The 20944-nt window shown below is 49.8% G+C and overlaps 2 protein-coding genes and 1 pseudogene across 4 annotated transcripts in view; 2 read left to right on the top strand and 1 right to left on the bottom strand.

Moving 5' to 3' along the window:
• Nucleotides 1-621: 621 nt before the first annotated feature.
• Nucleotides 622-2489, top strand: LOC136336536 (splicing factor 3B subunit 6-like; annotated as a pseudogene).
• A 7477-nt stretch (nucleotides 2490-9966) lies between these two features.
• On the top strand, nucleotides 9967-13851 carry DNASE1 (deoxyribonuclease 1). 3 transcript variants are annotated; one of them, XM_066275084.1, is made up of 10 exons: nucleotides 9967-10044; nucleotides 10197-10270; nucleotides 10709-10853; nucleotides 11169-11257; nucleotides 11427-11510; nucleotides 11851-11966; nucleotides 12263-12375; nucleotides 12454-12608; nucleotides 13143-13239; nucleotides 13482-13851. In XM_066275084.1, exons 1-10 carry the CDS (start codon nucleotides 9982-9984, stop codon nucleotides 13533-13535), a joined length of 990 nt encoding a protein of 329 aa, XP_066131181.1. In that variant the 5' UTR covers nucleotides 9967-9981; the 3' UTR covers nucleotides 13536-13851. The 3 variants fall into 3 exon arrangements, with proteins under 3 accessions (XP_066131181.1, XP_066131180.1, XP_066131182.1); XM_066275083.1 differs by having other exon boundaries at nucleotides 10637-10853; XM_066275085.1 differs by lacking the exon at nucleotides 9967-10044 and having other exon boundaries at nucleotides 10083-10270.
• Nucleotides 13807-20944, bottom strand: part of TRAP1 (TNF receptor associated protein 1) — a 47389-nt gene continuing 40251 nt past the window's right edge. The window contains exons 15-18 of the mRNA XM_066275082.1: nucleotides 20437-20522; nucleotides 19562-19707; nucleotides 14328-14400; nucleotides 13807-14118 (exon numbers count right to left, since the gene is read on the bottom strand). Of these exons, the coding sequence (XP_066131179.1) occupies nucleotides 14017-14118; nucleotides 14328-14400; nucleotides 19562-19707; nucleotides 20437-20522 (407 nt within the window). The 3' untranslated portion in view covers nucleotides 13807-14016. The remainder of the gene's footprint in view (nucleotides 14119-14327; nucleotides 14401-19561; nucleotides 19708-20436; nucleotides 20523-20944) is intronic.

Below are 20944 nucleotides of genomic sequence, written 5' to 3'. Positions count from 1 at the left end.
AAGCAGAAAGTGGCTGAAAAGCAGAGCAGGATTTTTGGCAGTTTCATGGTGCTAGGGAATTTTCCAGGGCCTGTCAAGGAGGAATGACCCTAAAAAATATGCCAAACTCTCAGCTGAGACCTTTGGAGGTGGTACTCTGGGAGTTGGGGCAAGCTGCTGGTAGGTTGGTTGGACTTCAAAAGGACTGCAGACAGGCTCAGTTTCAGCTGATCCCCGACTGGCCTGTGGCGGCCTGCCCCTCTGCTTCCCACCCTGGAGGGAGACACCATCCTGACTCCACCACTCTGCCATGCACAGTGCCTGACAGTCAAGTTACTAGGCATACTGAGAAGCAGAACTGGGGGGAGGGGGAGGTGACAGACCCACCAGTGATGAAGATACTAGAGCTATCAGACATGGACTTCAAAATAACTAACATAAAGTAAATAAGAGGAGTTTCACAGGGAATTGGGATTCATAAAAAACTAGTTCTGAAACAGAAAAATATGATACTGAAATTTAGAATTCAGTAGGTGGGGATTTCCTGTGTCTGATGTGGTGTTGAGCTCAAAGCTGAGCCAGCTCCAGAGGACTAAGGAGAAATTCCGGTATTTATGGCATTAAGCTCATCAGCCTGCCAAGATGGTGATGCAAGTAGCCAAGGTGGCAAACATTCGACTTCCACCCTAAGTAAACTGGATTTTGTATCTAAGAAATTTGCCTTACAAAATCACAGCTAAAGAAATGTATGATAGCCTGACCGGGAGGTGGCGCAGTGGATAGAGCGTTGGACTGGGATGCGGAAGACCCAGGTTCGAGACCCTGAGGTCGCCAGCTTGAGCATGGGCTCATCTGGTTTGAGCAAAAGCTCACCAGCTTCAGCCCAAGGTCCAGCAAGGGGTTACTCAGTCTGCTGAAGGCCCGCGGTCAAGGCACATGTGAGAAAGCAATCAATGAACAATTAAGGTATTGCAATGCGCAACGAAAAACTAATGATTGATGCTTCTCATCTCTCCGTGTCTGACTGTCTGTCCCTGTCTATACCTCTCTCTGACTCTCTCTCTGTCTCTGTAAAAAAAAAAAAAAAAAAAGAAATGTATGATAGCTTGACTAGGCGGTGGTGCAGTGGATAAAGCATCGGACTGGGACGCCGAGGACCCAGGTTTGAAACCCTGAGGTCGCTAGTGTGAGCTCATCTGGTTTGAGCAAGGTTCACCAGCCTGAGTTTAAGGTCACTGGCTTGAGCAAGGGGTCACCTCGGTCTGCTGTAGCTCCTTGGTTAAGGCACATATGAGAAAGCAATCAATGAACAACTAAGAAGCTGCAACGAAGAATTGATGCTTCTCATCTCTCTCCCTTCCTGTCTGTCTGTTCCTCTCTCTGTCTCTGTCACTTTAAAAAAAAAAAAGAAATGTATGATATATTTGGGAAATACAGACCTATTTATAAAATCAGAGTGGGAAACATACCTGAAACTACGGCACAGTTTATGTGGTCTATGAAGACATCTTTGATGCCAAGAATATGTGTGATCACCTGTCGTCAAGATTCAATGTTTGTAACAGAGACCTCATGGTTTTGTACTATAAGGTAAGGTGACCAACTTTTTTACAATGAAAAGGAGGACAAAAATAATTGAATAAAACAATATCGTAAATAAAAGAAACATTTTATTCATTGCAACAATAATACACTATGATAAATGCATAATAAAAACATTTGTAATATTTTATATTGTAATTATGTTTACATGCCTATTAATTTTTAATGATAATTGTAAGAAAAAAATACTCATTTAGTAAAACTAAATATCAAACAAAACCACTAATTTGGAGTGATATTTGGGTGTATTTATCATTTTCTAATTAAAAAATGTCTGTTTTATGCAACTAATCAAAATGTGTCATTAATAGGTATGGTTTGAGGTTAGATTCCCACTTTAAAACTCAAATTTCAGGAAAATACTTGTAAGTAAAATTATACGTATTTGGAAATTATTCAATAGGTAATGAATTAATAAAATGTGAATTGTGTTTTCCTGTCTATGATTGAATATTCACTGAGAAAGAAATAATCATGAGACTACAATGTCTTATGTGCCGTGTCAGGTCTCAGTAAGAAGTGTACAAAGCCATTTGTACACTCAGTATATTGCACACTCTCTCAAGGTCTCCTGTGCGGAGCGCATGCGTCTCGTAATTGCATTTCTCCACACCGTACTGATCCTTGACAAATCGTCATGTCAAATATAAATATGTCACATTACATGCAATGGATCAACTCTGTATCGATTGAGTATGGACATTTACAGATTAGTCTTCCAATATCAAAAAGGAGGACACTTTTCGAGGGAGGATGGAACTTAAAAAAGGACTGTCCTCCCTAAAGGAGGATGATTGGTCACCTTTTGTAATGGCAACAGGGCATTTCAGAAGATGAACACAAGGAAGAAGGAAGAACAGTTGAAACTTCTCAAAGAGAAATATGTCAACACAGATCCACCAAAGTAAATGTCTGCATTTTCACTTTGAACTGAAACCTCAAAAGTCCCCAACTACCCTTTTTCAGTTTTTAATTAATATTGAATATTGTGATTCCTTATTTGAGGTTCAAAGTGACCTGCTTGAAACTTGGATACATGTTAGAATATATTAATATTGTAGTTTTCTGTAAAACATGTCAGTGTTTTCTCTTGAACTTGCCTCTCCTCTATGATAAAGGAGGGTGAGCAGAGAAACAGCAGTGGAACCATATCAGGAATTATTTGGTGGTAGGTAGACCTGGAGACTAAGGTTCTTGAGAGCAGGGACCTTTTCACATCCTTAATACCTCCAGGGTGTAATCAGTGCTTAGCTGTCACAGAACTTGTTCATGGGTTGTCATTTATGGACTGTTAATAATGAAATCTTTTTTTTTTTTTTTTTTTGAGAGAGAGAGAGAGAGAGAGAGTGGGAAACAGGAAGGGAGCAAGAAGGTGAGAGAGAGTGAGAAGCATTAACTCATAGCTGCTTTCACTTTAGTTGTACATTGAGATTCTCCTATGTGCCTTGACCAGGGCTATGCCAGTGGCCCCTTGCTCAAGACAGCAACCTTGGGCTTTTCATGCCAGTGACCTTTGGGCTTAAACTGGCTAGCTTTGGGATTGTGTGGACGATGCCCTGCTCAAGCCGCAACCCTGTGCTGACGAGCCTGTGCTCAGAGCCAGCAACCTTGAAGTTTCAAACCAGCGAACTCAGCCTTCTGAGTCAATGCTTTATCCACTGTGCCACCACATGCCAGGCAATAATGAAATCTTCACGATAACTCAGTGAAGATAGGTATCTCCATTTTGCTGATAAAGAAACCAAAGCTCATCGTGTTGGCTGAATAAATACAATGCTTACTTTAAAAAAACAACAATAGTAAACTAAAATTCAGTAGATGGGTTTAACAGCAGTTAGGAGGCAGCTGAAGAGGGGATTAGTGAACTGGAAGATAGATCAGTACTATTACTGCAAACACCAGTGTAACCAGCTGGTGCTATCGCATGAGCTTCCTTGTCCTGGCCCCTCAGGGCCCTGCTCACCCCTTCTATAGAACCTAAGCCTTGGGTGGAGAGGAGGTGCCAGTGAGAAGGTTTTTTGTGCTTGGCAGAGACTGAGGGATTGAAATTTTCTAGAACATTTTTCATTGCTACCTTGTTGAAAATATTACCAGCACATTGGGAGTCCAGTCAGTAGAGTTCAGCAACTAATGAAATGTTTAAGGGCCTTGGGTTTATTATTGAATCACGAATGTGCTTATACTCATGCGCTAAATGTGTGCTGACCTCTCCAACTTACCCCTTAGAAAACGTCTTTGCACCGACCTGTGGTGGCGCAGTGAATAAAAGCATCAACCTGGAGTGCTGAAGTGGCCGGTTTGAAACCCCGGGCTTGCTCAGTCAAGGCACATAGAAGAGGGAACTACTACAAGTTGATGCTTCCCACCCCTCCTTCCCATCTCTCTCCCTCTCTCTCTCAAATCAATCAGTAAAATCTTTTTTTTTAATGTCTTTGCTTCTCTTCTGAATATAGAGTGCAGGAAAGTAGCATTGATGGGTGGGGTGACTGGGGAGCCAATAGAGACTTGTCTGTGGTTTGCAAAGGGGGCACACGTATATGTCATTGTTTCAGCCTCATGTACTGTGGAACCCGAGTGCCACCTGTTCCGCTGCCATGCTGGGCCCAGGCCCAGTATGGGTGAGGAGGAGGGGCGGGGCTGCTGCTGAGCGGAACTGAAGCGGTTGTGGATGGTAGCAATCCAGACGTCTGTTCTAGGAAATTTTCCATCCTGGGTTAATGGGGTTTTATTTTTTAAAGATTTTATTTATTCATTTTAGAGAGGAGAGAGGGGGAGAGAGAGAGAGAGAGAGAGAGAGAGAGAGAGAGAGAGAGCGCACAGAGAGAAGAGAGGAGCAGAAAGCTTCAACTCCCATATGTGCCTTGACCAGGCAAGCCCAGGGTTTTGAACCGGGGTCCTCAGCATTCCAGGTCGACGCTTTATCCACTGTGCCACCACAGGTCAGGCCTAATGGGTTTTTTTTTATGATGAAATTCATGAGGGCGGTGATTTGTGGCTGGGTCATGGACCAGGACCAGTGTGCTGATTGGAGAGATGACTGCTGACACGCACTGGTTGACTGACATGGAGTAAGGTAATGTCATGGCAAAGACATCAGCGCTCTAAAATGCTTTCCATGGGGTTAGCAAACGAGTCCTGGGGAGCCTCGCTGAAGGTTGGGGTGCTTGTGGGGCCGCAACAGCCACCAGCTCCTGGGAGCTTGTCAGCTCAAGCCGAGCACCCAGAGGCCACCTGGATGCTTTGCAGTGTCCCTCAGACTTCAGGACAGGAGGCTGCTGTGCTCCCTCAAGAGGGTCCATGAGGACAGGAGGTAGCAGGAGGGCTGCCCAGGGCGGTAAGGAACAGGAGGCACGCGCACAGCCCCGCTGCCTTCAGCTTTTGTCTGGGGCGTGCCTCCTGTGTTCCAGGCACTGTTTTAGGCATGGGGCAGTTTCATGGACAAGATGGACGAGGCCTCCACTCCTGTGGGCCTTAAATGAGTATAAACAAGTAAGAGCAAACATATTAAAAGAGAAAATAAGTGATTATGAAAAATGACCTTGGGAGCATGTGGATGGGGAGAGAACCACCTCCCTGAAGAAGTGACCTTTGAACTGAAATGGGGGAATAACAAGGTGGCCCTGGCCATCCAGGCAGAATGGGGGCCCTGAGCTAGAGTCACTCAGGTCTTGGTAGGCACCAGGTTTTATCTTAAGGATAATGAAACACCGATGACAGATCGTAAGCAGGGGAATAACATGATCAGATTACATGCTCACAAGATGTGCTGGGTGACCACTGGAAGGCTTTGCATGCAGTCAGGGAAGGACAATTGTGGCGGCTGCAGAACCTGGAGGAGTGCAGACTCGGGATGCACCTGGGGCAGTGCTGAGGGAAAGTGTGACCCGGACAGGTACCGGGCATCTGAGCATCTGGCTGGAGGCTAGGCCACAGCGGGGTGCAACCGGGGACTCGAAGTCCATTGGAGTTCAGTGGAGATGTCCCAGCTGCAGCTATGGGATCCCAGCTCAGGGGTGAGGCCCCGCCTCAGAGGAGAGTCAGGAGTATAATATCCTCAGTAGGTGGGAAACCACTGACCCTCAGGACTTTACAGTTGACCATTGTCTATCAACACAATTTCTGACAATTTGAAACCCTTCTCACTCTCCACATCCATTGTGCCACAATTCCTGACCCCAAGTTGCAGCTCTGCCCGCCTCACCATCCCTATTGCTCTGAGCGCCTCTGTCCCTCACCCAAGCCACCCTGCTTGCTTTCCCTGCTCCCAAGCCCGGCCCTGCTCCTCAGTGACCAGAGGCTCTTTCTGACATGCAAACTGGCCATTTAAACATTTTGAGTGATTTCATTCTCTAGAGTCAGGTGAATTGTGTCCCTCCCCACACTCTTTTTTTTTTTTTTTTTTTACAAAGACAGAGTCAGAGAGAGGGATAGGTAGGGACAGACAGACAGGAGGACCCAGGTTCGAGACTCTGAGGTTGCCAGCTAGAGCGCAGGCTCATCTGGTTTGAGCAAAAGCTCACCAGCTTGGACTGGCTCGAGCAAGGGGTTATTCGGCCTGCTGAAGGCCTGTGGTTAAGGCACATATAAGAAAGCAATCAAGCCTGACCTGTGGTGGCGCAGTGGATAAAGCGTCGACCTGGAAATGCTGAGGTCGCCGGTTCAAAACCCTGGGCTTACCTGGTCAAGGCACATATGGGAGTTGATGCTTCCAGCTCCTCCCCCTTCTCTCTCTCTGTCTCTCCTCTCTCTCTCTCTGTCTCTCCCTCTCCTCTCTAAAATGAATAAATAAATAAAAAAAAATTAAAAAAAACACCTTCTCACAAGGGATAATTATTAAAAAAAAAACTTAAAAAAAAAAAAAAAAAAAAAAGCAATCAATGAACAACTAAGGTGTCGCAACAAAAAACTGATGATTGATGCTTCTTATCTCTCTGCGTTCCTGTCTGTCTGTCCCTATCTATCCCTTTCTCTGTCTCTGTAAAAAAAGAAAAGGAAAAGAAAAAAAAAAGGCATCCCAGGGTGCCAGAACTCATGGTGGGGCAGAGGCTGCTTCAGCACACCTTGGGGAACCAGAGCTCTGTGCCCTCCCTTCTCCTTCTGCATCTGTGGCTGTCCCCCTCCCCCGGGCCACACACACTGGTGTACAGCGGGTCACCTACAGCTCATCGCGACAGGTCAGAAGTTCTTGCGGCACTCATTATTGCTGAAAGCCCGACAGCCTGCACATGTCAGGGTTCCTTTGAAGCCATTTGTTCCCAGCCTCGGTGCTTAGAGGATTCTTTCTTTTATTCTTCAATTTCAGCCACATCAGAGCCCAGGACTGGTTCCAACTTCATTGTGCTGTGACGCTCCCCCAACCTGTACCTGGGCCACATTGAACCAAAGAGGGGGGCGGACTCTCAGGGTCCATGTACAAATAGCTCTCCCTGACCAGAGAGAGTGGCCTGCTGTCAGTGCCCAAGGTCCTGCTGATGTGACTTTGGAAAATGCCAGAAGCACCGGGCTTCCTTCCCTGGCATCCCTTCTGCGTCTTCAGAGAGGACCTGGTACAGGAGGAGGCTACCCGGCTCCCGCCATTGCTCTTGGGCTTGGCCCTGTCTCCGGCTGAGACTGAGAGGATGGGGGGAGAAATGGCTGTGTGCAGATTCCAAGCTGAGGCATCATGTCTTCTCTACCCCTCTGGAAATTTCTACCTCCCACCACGTTAGATGAGCATGCCCTGGGTAGCTGCAGCCCCTTCAGCCTGGCCCCAGAGGAAGTCCAGGGAACGGAGCCCTCCCAGCTGATCTGTAGACCTGTGAGCAAGAAATAATGCATATTGTTGTATACATTGAATTTTGGGGTTGCTGGTTACACAGCAACAGCTGACTGGAAGGAAAGAGGTCCATGAGGGAAAGGTAAGAGTAATGAAAAGACACCATTGGATAGGGTTACTGTTCTTAGGGATATTTTGAGATGTTAAATGCTTCTTTTGTGGAATAATGTTGTATCCATTGATCCTTAAGGTAAACCTAAGAGGAAAGCAGTGATGGTTTTATCCCCTTTTTATACATGTAGATATCGAGACTCAAAGTGGTTGAAGGTGCAGTGAATGAGCCTGTTCTGGGCCCAAATCCCTGACTCCTGGGCCAGGCTCTTCACCGGGCTGTGTTGCCTCTCATGTGGGCCCAACCCTGAGGGCAGCCAGCATGGCAACAGAGCTTGGCATTTTGTCCCAGTGGGACCAAGGTCAGGACCTTTCTTCTGGCGTGTTGGAGAGAGGGCAGGGACTGTGGCTGGGAGTCCCCCAGAACAGAAGGGACAGCATTTGGTTCAGGGGCGGGCAGGGGTGCTGAACAGACAGGTGGCTGTGCCCCATGTGCTGAGACCCAAAGGGGCCGGGTACCTGCAGTGTGAGCCATGGCTATGCTATCTGCGGCCAGTGTTCTGTGTTCGACCAAATGCTGAACCAGGGGCCTCCCTCCAGGTTTGCTCACATAGTCCCCTCAAAAGGTCTGGCTCGTGTGTCTAGGAGAGAAGGTCGTGGAAGAAAGGGATCTAGGTCAATGGTCTTGCTTGGTGGTTGGGATCTGAACTTTGACATGCTTAAGGCTCTCTCAGCCTCAGGGACTGACAACGGGAGACCCAATAATCAAACCTTTGCAAACGTCTACATCGGGGCTCCCAGAAGCTAGAGTACCAAGCCACCTGACTCTATTTTACAGTCACTCGATCAAGAGACACGTGAGCTGATTAGCATTCGTGCTGAGAGCCAGAGCCATCCGTCAGCATGTTTTCATTACTTTCGGGGGTTCTGGTCTTGTGACGTGGATTTGCCTAATGACCTGTTTGAAATCCCCTCTGTGTTCCCCTGCTTCCTGACCACCTGGCCTGGTTGTGGCACTTTTGTGACTTAGACCTTGGTCCCAACTGCCTGCTGCCCTCAAGCCACCCTCGCTCCCAGCCTTCTAACCCCCACAAAGACCTGCACTCACCTTCACACAATGATCCTTCCATCCTAGGAGGGACCCAGCCCTCCCCACGTGGGGCAGAGTCCCCTTGGATGGGTGGCGGGCTGCATAATGGCGCCCCCAAAGTTATCCATGTCCTAATACCTGGGATCGTGAACCTGAAGCCTGGAATCTGAAACGCACGTGGCAGGAAGGACTCTGCGGACGTGAGAAAGGGTCTTGAGATGCAGAGATGGCCCTGGATTATCTGGGAGGACTTTAAATCCAGTCAGTCCCCATGAAAGGGGGCAGGTGGAGAACTGACACACAGAAGGCAGTGTGAAGATGGAGGCAGAAATGAGAGTGATATGGCCACAAGCCAAGTACACCAGGAGCCCCTGGAAGCGGAAGAGGCAGGAAGGACCCTCCCCCAGAGCCTCCGGGGTGAGCGCAACCCTGCGACAATGAGACTGCAGCTCAGTGAAGTGGAGCTTGGACTCTACCCTCTAAAAGAGAATAAACTCCTACTGTTTTAAGCCACCAAGTTTGAAGTGACTTATTACAGCAGTCACAAGAAAAGAATACAAGTGGGAAAGTCAAGGATCCAAAAAAGAAATGACTGGACCCAAGGCCTGTCGGGAACCCTGAGTTGCTGCCTGACAGTGTCCTGTGACTTGGGTCATCTGCACCTGGAGCGCACAGGAGCTCTTCCTGCTTCAAGACTCTCCACGGCCTTGCTGCCAACCGAGGTGGGCCCTGCAGTCCCCACCCCTGCCTGGCACCAGATCCTGCAGCTCCCAGGGCTGCACAGCACATAAGAGCGTCGTCTTCCAGCCAGGCCTGCAGCCCTCACAGCTGGTGGGTTAAGAAGAGGGGCTGGGCCTGACTGGTGGTGGTGCAGTGCATAGAGCGTTGATCTGGGGGACACTGAGGTCCCAAGTTCAAAACCTTGAAGTCACTGGCTTGATCGCAGGCTCACCAGCTTGAGCCCAAAAGGTCATTGGCTTGAAGCCCAAGGTCGCTGGCTTGAATAAGGGGTCACTGGCTCAGCTGGAGACCCCCAGTTAAGACATGTATGAGAAGCAATCAATGAACAACTAAAAGTGCCGCAGCTACAAGTTGATGTTCCTCATCTTCCTCCATTCCTGTCTCTCTCACTAAAACAAACAAACAAACAAACAAACAACCTCCTGAACCACAGAGCAGCCACCACGGGCTCCATCTGCAACAAGCAATGTGAGAAGTCTGGCCTTGACCACTGGTCCCAAGGTCATTATCTCAAGTCCTGCAAACCGAAGTGCAGCCAGGACCCCGCCCTCCAGAGCACACCCGCTCCCCACCCTTGGGAGAGCAGCATGTGTGACGGCCACGAGCCTCTGGCTCACTTATTAGACTTTTTAAAACTAAGTGCAAATACCGTCAGGTGTTCTTTTTTACAGCACGAAGACCCTGTGACTGTTAAAACAAACACATGCCAGCCACTCAGCTGTGTGGGAAAGCCACACAGGCAGCACCACTGTTCTGTGTCCTTCAGGTAATGCCCCTGGAAAGGTCCCAGCCGCCTAAACCTTTAAAACCCCAGGCATTCCCTGTGTGGGGACTCAGAGCTGTAGCAGCTCTGCACGGGCCTCTCAGCTGTGTTTCTTAATAGACTTACCTTTGTAAATTATTTTTCTTTTCTTAAAGCAACAAAAGGAAAAAGTATCAATTCCTGGTTCTTGGCAGAATTCTCATCATCTTTGGTGGAAGTCACATTTCAGGTGAGTGTGTCTAGTTAGTGTCCAAGAGCTGAGTGACGTGTGTGGCCAGTTGGAGGGTGGGCACCAAGTCCAGAGGCATAGAGGAGGACTTCTGGGCGACTGTGGCCAAGCTGTGAGCCCTGGCCCATCTAGGGAGGTGGGGCCTGCAGCAGGGAAGGCAGCGAGCCAGGTCCCACCACTAGAGCACCTCCTCAGGCTGGCGACACTCCGGGGCTTGTCTTCTGGGGGGTGGAGGGGTGGGAAGACCCTGAGGGCCTTTCCTTGGTGCTGGTGCCTGGCTCTCTGGGAACGGGTGAGAGGGTTGCGGCTCACCCGGGCCGCTCAGCACTGCCCATGAAGACAGTTATCAGCCTTGGGCTCCACCAGCTCTGCACAGCCAGACTCAGAGAAGAAGGCGCAGTCTCTCACCAGACCCACATACGAATGTCCCTTCTCCAGAATGGATGCCAGGCTGATGGGAGTGTTGCTCACCCTTGCTGGTGTGCTACACGTGGCCCTGCCTCTGAGAATAGCAGCCTTCAACATCCAGACTTTTGGGGAGACCAAGATGTCCAATGCCACCCTCGTCAACTACATTGTGCAGGTAGGTCCGGTCCAGCTTATCCCCAAGGAACCCAGGGGTGGAAGGGTGCTCTAATAGGCCCTGGGGACACTGGGCCAGTGGTCAGTCCTAAAGGCAATCACAGACTCTCAGGTCTGTTTTGCCCCCAGTCAGTTGTGGGGACAGGGTTCCGGTCACTGCTGTGGCTGACCTCATCAGGTGGCAGGGCAAACAATGTGAAAGTACCCCGGGAAAGAGCAGCTTGGTCCCTGCAAGGACATGAAGCGGGTACCGCCCAGACGCCCCAGCTTCCACCCAGCCAGGCCCTGCTCAGCACCACTGTGGCCCTGTCCCTAGATCCTCAGTCGCTATGACATCGCCCTGGTCCAGGAGGTCAGAGACAGCCACCTGACAGCCGTGGGGAAGCTGCTGGACAGACTGAATCAGTGCGTGACGGTGGCTGGGCCTGGGGAGGCAGTGGGAACAGTGCCCGTCCCTTCAGGGCTCAGTGCTATCGGCCAGGCCCCAGGGACGCGGATGTGGGCAAGAGACTTGCTGTAGGCAGTAGGATGTCCCCTGTGGTCCCTGACTGGTACATTTGTTTCTTCAATCTAGGGATGACCCTAACACCTATCACTATATAGTCAGCGAGCCCCTGGGTCGCAGCACCTATAAGGAGCGCTACCTCTTCCTGTTCAGGTAAAGCCGGGTGCCAAGATGTGGCCATCTCCTCTGAAGTCGCTGATACAAAAGGGGGGGTGTCTAAAAAGCCCATGAGCCACTTCTCCAGGAGTGGGGGCAAGAATGGAGGCCCCAAGGCAGGGTAAGAGCTGGGCTGCTCACCCTCCCGGGTGCCTGCTATGCCCCGAGGCCTCACGACATGGTGAGGCGAGGCCATGGATGGGCAGGAGCTCCAGCTGGAGGGTCTGTGTGACGTCCTAGCTTAGCTTGGGCCCCTGCCCGCAGCAACAGGTGGGTTTAGCGAGATGAGGCAGTGCCCCCAACCTGAGTAAGCACCCTCTGTCCTGGCCTTCTGCAGACCTGACCAGGTGTCCCTGCTGGACAGCTACCAGTATGACGATGGCTGTGAGCCCTGTGGGAATGACACCTTCAGCCGAGAGCCAGCCATCGTTAAGTTCTCCTCCCCATTTACCCGTGAGTGCCGCTGCCAGAGGCCGCTGCCCCTTCCTGGGACGCTTTGAAGACCCACATCACATAATGCCCCTGCCGTGCACCCCTCCGGGGAGCTGGCTGCTCTCTTCACCCCACTGCTCTGGTTTTGTGTTGAAGTTACTTAGGGAAACATACACCCCTACCCCACCCCCAGGACTGTCTCATGTGTCCCTCACCCCAGCCCTAAACACGTGACTGAGCCAGGCCGATACCCCTGCAGAGCAGAATGGAACCGCCCGACCCTGCCCCCTCGCTGAGCACGACTGCCTTCCCCACAGAGGTCAAGGAGTTTGCCATCGTGCCCCTCCACGCGGCCCCCCTGGACGCAGTGGCTGAGATCGACTATCTCTACGATGTCTACCTGGATGTCCGGCAGAAGTGGGACATCGAGGTGAGGCCCCACACATTGGATTGGGCTGCTAAGGACCCTGTTCTGTCCCTGGGCCAACCGGCTGGCGTCTCCTGGTAGGACATCATGTTGATGGGCGATTTCAATGCTGGCTGCAGCTATGTGACCCCTTCGCACTGGTCATCCATCCGCCTGCGCACGACCCCCATCTTCCAGTGGCTGATTCCTGACACTGCTGACACCACGGTCACGGCCACGCACTGTGCTTATGACAGGTGAGCAGTGTGTCCCCAGTGAGTTCTGCAGGCTCAGCGTGTGGACGGGGACACCTCCCCAAGCAGCTGCGACCTCTATTGAGGCCCATCTTCAGACGCGGTTCCCAACACCTTTGAGGAGACTCGGCCTCCTGAGCTGCAGACCACTTAGAAGTGGAACAGCAGCAGTCTTTGTCAGGAAAAGCAAGTGTAGGGGTGACCATGTTACTCGTCTCCTCTGAGCAGTCTCCAGGGTGCAGGTCAGCCAGTGGTGCCCAGTTTGGGTCTGGCCAGGTACAAAGCTGGTCCTGGCCTGGGGGCCTTCCCTGGGCAGGGACACCCAAGGGCCACACAGGCCAGACGGGAGCTGGCTCCTGCAGCTTCCTCAGTTGGACCTACGGCAGGTGAAGGCCAGGCGCCTGGGCTGGGTGAAGTGCTCAGGTCCTGCAGCTCAGCTTGTCGGGATGCGCTGGGGGGACACGGTGGGGTCCGAGGGTTAAGTGCACAGAGCTGGACAGTGGGCTGAAGGGGACCTTCCTGTGTCTGGTGCTGCAGGATCGTGGTTGCTGGCACTCTGCTCCAACACGCTGTTGTTCCTGACTCAGCCACTCCCTTTGACTTCCAAGCAGCATATGGACTGAGCAACCAGACTGTATGTGACCATCTTGTACAGGCTGTCTCTACTGGGGGCTTGGGCACGGGGGGAGTGAGACCCAGACTCGCAGCACTTGTAGAATTACTGCTTATTTCATTGACTTGAAAGAACCCTTGTCCACAGCCCTGGGAGCCTCCTCCCAGGCAGATGTGATAGCGTGCAGTGTCTGGGCTCAAGTCCTGGCCCTCATGAGAACCGCCACATGGGCATCCCCGTGCTCACTGCCTGTTTCTCCACAGGCCCAAGCCATCAGTGACCACTACCCAGTGGAGGTGACTCTGAGGAGAGCCTGACAAGAGCAGGTCCGGGGCCCTGGCTGGAGACCTGCACCCTGAAGATGGTGGCTGATCCTGTCCTGCTCAGGTTCTGGGGACGGAGTTCCCGATGCACACGGCCAGCGGCCAGCAGCCCTCTGTCCCTTCCCTACTGTCCCCCTGACCAGCACCGCAGCTTGAGAAAGGGGACCAGAAGTGGGCTTTTCCTCACTGTACCTGCTTCCATCATAAGTATGGAGTTGTGTCACCAGAGTAACTTTCCCAACCAGTATGCACACAAAGTCTAACATTTAGATTAAGAAATACCTTTTAATTTAATAAAGGTCAAAAGAGGGATGTTCTCATTGTTGTATCCAGTCATTCCTACCCCGCCTCCTCTTCCCATGGCAGAGACACACAGTTCCATTGTCACTCCCCTGGGGCCCTAGGGGCAGGGACGACCCGGGGCCCCTCTGGCTGCTGTGCTGCACCCCTGGGCCACAGGGCCCAGCCTGCTCCATCAGTGTCGCTCCAGGGCCTTGACGAGCAGGTTGTTCAGGCGAGCCACCATGGGTCGGGGGTCATCCACGAGCCCTGCTGCGATCATGGCGTTCTCGTAGATCTGAAAGGCAGGGTGGTGACCTGGTTGCTGGGGCGGGGGCTGTCCTACTTCCGACTAAGGGGCAATTCAACGCAGAGAGAAGAGAGGGTGAGAGCTGTCCTTATAACAGCGTTTTAGGAGCCTGAGCTGTCTGGCTCAGGGGAAGGTGCAGGCTCACAGACTGGCCGCCCGCTGGCTGCAAGCTGTCCGCCAGTCTCCAGGGGACTCACCTGATCGACGAGCAGCTGGGCCAGGTCTGGCTCGCTCTCTCTCAGCTGACTGAGCTTCCTGATCAGAGTGTGCCTGCAGCAGGAGCCCCAGGAGCGAGTTCAGGGCTGTGCACCCCGCTCACGGGCACAGTCCCGAATAAAACACAGGCACGTAAAAATTAGAAAGATGTAAATGATCACTGACAGATCACATGACTGATTATATTCCCAAAGAAACACTCAAGAGTTTTGATATTAGAAAATGCAGTAAGTTACCTAAACTAAACACTGAAGGCAAAGAATTTAATATATATGTAAAAAAGCATATGTTGGTGCTTGGATAAACAGACCATAATTACAGGTGAAACCTCCCCTAAATTAATCCATACATTTAATCTGATTCTTTTGTACTAAAAATTTAATTTTATACCTAAACAATCTAATATAAAATTCATAAATAGAAGTAAATATGGGAGAAAAGAGACAGGAGAAGCTGGAGGAGGAAGTCCCAGATGTTAAAACATATTGTAACACTCTAGTAATTAAACAGTTTAGTTCTGGAAAATAAAAAGGCGATAATAGCTAAGTGCAAGGAATTCAGCAGTGTATAGAGCCACACACACATAAGGGAACTTCATTTGTACTTGATTAGAGATAGCACATCATAAGAGTGGAAAAGACAGAATACCTGGCCAGCCAACCAGAAAATAATAAAAATGGATTCTTTAGATCAAAGCAAATTCCAAAAGGATCAAATATTAAATATAAAAATTTAGAAAACGGGGAAGAAATGTTTGTTTGTTTTGCCAGAGACAGAGACAGGCAGGAAGGGAGAGAGATGAGAAGCATCAACTTGTAATTGTGGCAACTTACTTGTTCATTGGTTGCTTCTCATATGTGCCTTGACCGGGGAGCTCCAGCTGAGCCAGAGACTCCTTGCTCAAGCCAGTGACCATGGGATCATGTCGATGACCCCATACTCATGCTGGTGAGGCTGTGCTCAAGCCGGAGGAACCTGTGCTCAAGTCAGCAACCTTGGGGTTTCAAACCTGGGTCCTCAGCATCCCAGGTTGATGCTATAGCCACTGCGCAACCACCGGGCAGGCCAGGAAAGAAATGTTTTATAAACTCAGAGGGAAAAGCCTTTCCAAGCAAAATACAAACCCAGAAGTCAAAAAGAAAATATAAATCTGACAACATAAAAATTGAAATTATTTTCTGCACAGGAAAACATAGGTAAATACATATATAGTGTTTGACCTTACTCATAAAAAATGTATATCAGCCTGACCAGGTGGTGGCACAGTGGATAGAGCGTCGGACTGGGACGCAGAGGACCCAGAGGACCCAGGTTCGAAACCCCGAGGTCACCAACTTGAGCATGGGCTCATCTGGCTTGAGTGCACACTCACTGCTTTGAGCGTGGGGTCACTGGCTGGAGCAAGGGGTCATTCGCTCTGCTGTAGCCCCTAAGTCAAGGCACATATGAGAAAGCAATCAGTGAACAACTAAGGAACCACAACAAAGAATCGATGCTTCTCATCTCTCTCTCTCTCTCTTCCTGTCTGTCTGTCCCTATCTGTCCTTCTCTCTGACTCTGTCTCTGTCAAAAAAAAAAAAAGTACATCAAAATTCTAAGATAAATTTTCATTTATGAGAATGGCAAAAATTGATAAAACTGAAGGCACTGGAGAATCATAAATCTGTCTGACTACTATAGACAACTGGAGTCTACAAATATTAAACATGGACGGTGCTCTTGAGACAGCAATTTCCCTTCCTTCACAGCAACACTATTTATAATCAGAAACACCTCTGTCCCTCAGAAAGAGGGAAAGACAGGAAGAGAGAGAGAGGAGAAGCATCAATTCATAGTTGTGCACCTTAGTTGTTCACTCATTGCTTCTTATACGGGCCTTGACTGGGGGGGGCTCCAGCTGAGCCAGCGACCTTTGGGCTCAAGCCAGCGACTACAGGGTCATGTGTATGATCCCACACTCAAGCCAGTGATCCAGCACTCAAGCCAACAACTTAGGGTTTTGAACCTGGGTCCTCAGTGTCCCAGGCCAATGCTCTATCCACTGTGCCACCACCTGGTCAGACCAGAAGACCTCTGTGCAGCAAGTGACTGCCCGTGTAACAGGGAAGCCACAGCTGCATGTCTGCACAGGTAGGTACACCATATCTTTGGAGAGAGCCATGCAGAACCTACTGTGGCTATATGGGGACAATGATAAGAGGGAAATTTCATTTAAAATTTTGATTCTCCCTGGGCTTGCCTGGTCAAGGCACATATGAGAGTTGATGCTTCAGGCTCCTCCCCCCTTCTCTCTCTCTGTCTCTCTCTCCTTGCTCTCTCTGTCTCTCTCTCTCCTCTCTAAAAAAATGAATAAAATAAAATAAAATAAAAAATAAAAAAAATGAATAAATAAATTTTAAAAAATAATTCTTTTTTTAAAAATTTTTTTGATTCTTTTGAATTCTCAGGCATGTGAATGTATTACCAATGTTAAAGGTAAATAGCATTTAAAAAATAAAATTTTGCAATAGAAACAAGTACTTCCACACAATTCTTATGAAACTACTTTTGTGCCAGAACTGGTTACACCAAGTGGGTGTCCAGTTGGCACGAGCATCCCTCTGTCGGGGACTCAGCTAGAGCCACACTCCTTCTGGGGAGGAAGGCACACACATCACGCTAACTGGTCAGCCCACGGAAAGGGCCGACACGCTGCATGAGTAGTCACACGTCAACCTCACCTCTTTTACCCAGCAAGTCCATGTCAAATAATCAGGCTCAGAAAATGTAAAAGGCACTTCCCCTTGATCCCCAGTAGTTTATAAAAAAGAAAATCTATAGTTACATATCAACATGGAAAAATACTTATGATAAAGTGGTAATGTAAAAATTAGACATCTATTATACATAACCCCCCCCTCCACAAAATATGACATAAAAGTCCAAAAGAAAATAAATCAAATTTGGCCCTGGCCAGTGGCTCCATGGATAGAGGATCGGCCTGGCTTATGGATGTCCTGGGTGCAATTCCTGGTCAGGGCACATAAGCTTGGTACCTAGCATTGGTTGCTGGGTGGATCCTGGATTGAGGCACATAAGGGAGTCCATCTCACTATCTCCCTGCCTCTCACTTAAAAAAAAAAAGTGTACACACACACACACACACACACCAATTTTGTTACAGTGACTTGTGGGGGATAAGACTATGAATTTTAAATTTCTTTAGAATTTTTGGTGAACTGTTCATGTATTTTTTTTTTTTTTTTGCATTTTTCTGAAGCTGGAAACAGGGAGAGACAGTCAGACAGACTCCCGCATGCGACCAACCGGGATCCACCCGGCACGCCCACCAGGGGCGATGCTCTGCCCATCCTGGGCGTCGCCATGTTGCGACCAGAGCCACTCTAGCGCCTGAGGCAGAGGCCACAGAGCCATCCCCAGTGCCCGGGCCATCTTTGCTCCAATGGAGCCTTGGCTGCGGGAGGGGAAGAGAGAGACAGAGAGGAAGGCGCGGCGGAGGGGTGGAGAAGTAAATGGGCGCTTCTCCTGTGTGCCCTGGCCGGGAATCGAACCCGGGTCCTCCGCACGCTAGGCCGACGCTCTACCGCTGAGCCAACCGGCCAGGGCCCTTCATGTAATTTTATTTTAAAACTTATTGTTGCACACAAAATCAATTTCCAAAAAAACCCACAAAACCCTGTCTTCAGTTAGAAAATGAAATTTCAAAATATCCAATAGAATAACTATAAAAAATATAAAGAAATTCCACAGAAAATGTAAGCTACCCAAAGACATGAAATAAGACCTAGTAAATATATATCATAAACATGGACGGAATGAGTTGATATCATAAAGATACTCTTTTTTTTTTGCGACACCTTAGTTGTTCATAGATTGCTCTCTCACATGTGCCTTGACCGTGGGGCTGCAGCAGACTGAGTAACCCCTTGCTCAAGCCAGCGACTCTGGGTCCAAGCTGGTGAGTTTTGCTCAAACCAGATGAGCCCGCGCTCAAGCCGGCGACCTTGGAGCCTCGAACCTGGGTCCTCTGCATCCCAGTCCGACGCTCTATCCACTGTGCCACCGCCTGGTCAGGCAAGATACTAACTCTTGAAATTAATTTATATACAAGAGAGGACCTAGATGTAGCCAAGACATTCTTGAAGGAAAATACGGGGAGTAATCACTGAATGCGAAGGCTTGGGGGAAAGTTCATTGGTTAAGACACAGCGGTACCGCTGCAGACAGACCAACAGAGAAGACGCATGCGCACAGACCCCTGATACTCTGACGGAGAAGGCAACTTGGATCACTGGGGAGGGGACAGAATAAATTCATGATTCCGGTGACAGGTTTCTTAAGACGCAAAAAGCACCTACTATTAATATAATTAAGTAAAGAACTTCTCATCAAAAGACGTCTTAATACAGTGAAAAGATAAAGTGGGAGAGATTTGCAACTGATATAGTAGAGAACTACAAATCAATTAAAAAAACCTGACCTTAACAAAAATGGGGGGCGGGGGTAAGTAAATAAAAAGACCCCAACAGAAAAAAGAATAAAGCCTTGTAACATGTGTCACGAGAAGGCCAAGGTCTTAAGTAAAAGTCGGGACATGTAAGCAGCCAGCCATGAGCTCGCCCCACTACGCACATGGCAGCTTCACGCCCGGGAGCACAAGTCAGAGAGACTCACACCGCACGTGTGTCAGACACGGACAGGAATGTACAGAAACCACCCGAAGGTCTGTCAGAAAGGAATATATAATTGTGTGGAGGTGGGTTCAAACCCTGCATGTTACTATTCAGCTATGAAAACAAGAGACGGCCACCCTCCACAGGGACAGAGCTCTCACATGCTGAGAGGGAAAGGAAGACTTCCCATCAACAGGCAAAACTGAGCTTGTTAAGAATGCACAGACAGACCATAAAGCAAAGCAGTGACTACCACAAAAATCAGGACTGTGGTTACCTGAGGGACAGAATTTTAATGGTGAGAAAACAGGGAGCACCTGAGTGCCAACAAAGTTCATTTTATTTCAACTTTACATGGGTAGCTTAAATTGAGTAGTTTAATTCCATGGGTACTATATAAATATTCACCAAACTGTCCATAAGCTTTATGCATTTCCCCTGTGTATCATGAATACAAACACTCACAATTTTAAAGGAATACCCGCAGGTCTGACACGAACATGCTGTTCCCGGGCACTGAGGACCCCGGGCTCGCACCTTACCTGGGGTTGACCTCCAGCGTGGGCTGCAGGAGCTGCGCGCGCTCCTCCTGTGTCTTGGCCAGCTGTTGCATGCGCAGGAAGTGCCGGGCGGCCCCCATCTCCAGCACGGTGATCATGGCAGGGTGGGTGTCCAGTCGAAGAGTCACCTGTAAACAAGGCCGGGGCCCGGGGCTGAGGGGGACCCTGGGATGGGGGGACCCTGGGATGAGAGACCCTGAGTGAAGAAACATGGGCTGGCAGTCTTAACCAAGCGTCTGCCCTACGTCAGCAGGTGGAACAGAGGTCTGCAGGGAGAGCCTCAGACCTCCCTCCAGGTCACCAGCAGAGAAGGGAGCCTGACTGCGGCCCTGCCCCGAGTTCCCGGAACAGCATCCTGTTGGGGGCTCCCTCTTCCATACCCAAAAGCACCAGCGCATCGGCCTGGCGTGCAGGAGTCCTGGGTTCGATTCCCGGCCAGGGCACACAGGAGAAGCACCTATCTGTTTCTCCACCCCTCCCCCTCTCCTTCCTCTTTGTCTCTCTTCCCCTCCCGCAGCCCAGGCTCCACTGGAGCAAAGTTGGCCCGGGCGCTGAAGATGGCTCTGTGGCCTCTGCCCCAGGTGCTAGAATGGCTCGGGTCTCAACAGAGCGATGCCTCAGAGGGGCACAGCATCGCCTCCTGGTGGGCATGCCAGGTGGATCCCGGTCTGGTGCATGCGGGAGTCTGTCTGACTATCTCCCCGTTTCCAGCTTCAGAAAAATGCAAAAAAAAAAAAAAAAAAAAAGCACCAGCTTCTTTTTTTTCATAAGTGAGAAGAACTCCCAGCAGGCTGGAAACTCAGAGCCAGCAGGCTAGCCACGGGGGCTAGGTGGTGGCTGGTTTCCAGAGGCCTCACCTTCACGTTGGTGACACGGGACCCCAGCGCATTTCTCATCCAGGCCATCAGGTCCTCCATCTCCTTCTCTGACAGGCGGTCATCAGCTTGAGGGGAGAAGTGCCTGAGCTCAGAGATCATCTTCACAACTCCTACCTCACTCCCACTGGGGGCCTGAAATGTTGACGCCCCAATGGCAAGTGTCCACTGTCCCACCCCCACCCAGCTCTGGCTACTGGCACCAAGATGGAAGCCACCAGAGATGCCTTTTGTCTAAAATTCAGCAGATGAAACTGAGCCTCAGAAGGGCCTTTGTGATTACCCTGAGATCCATATAGTTTTTTTGTGAGAGAGACAGGAAGGGAGAGAGATGAGAAGCATCAACTCATAGTTGTGTCACTTTAGCAGTTCATTGATTGCTTCTCATACATGCCTTGACCCGGGGGCTCCAGCTGAGCCAGTGACCCCTTGCCAGTGACCTTGGGCTCAAGCCAGAGACCATGGGGTCATGTCAGTGATCCCACGCTCA

Source organism: Saccopteryx bilineata, chromosome 4, assembly GCF_036850765.1.
Source record: "Saccopteryx bilineata isolate mSacBil1 chromosome 4, mSacBil1_pri_phased_curated, whole genome shotgun sequence".
NCBI classification, from domain to species: domain Eukaryota; kingdom Metazoa; phylum Chordata; class Mammalia; order Chiroptera; family Emballonuridae; genus Saccopteryx; species Saccopteryx bilineata.
Note: the sequence above shows the minus strand (reverse complement) of the source record. Positions and strands in the feature narration are given on the sequence as shown.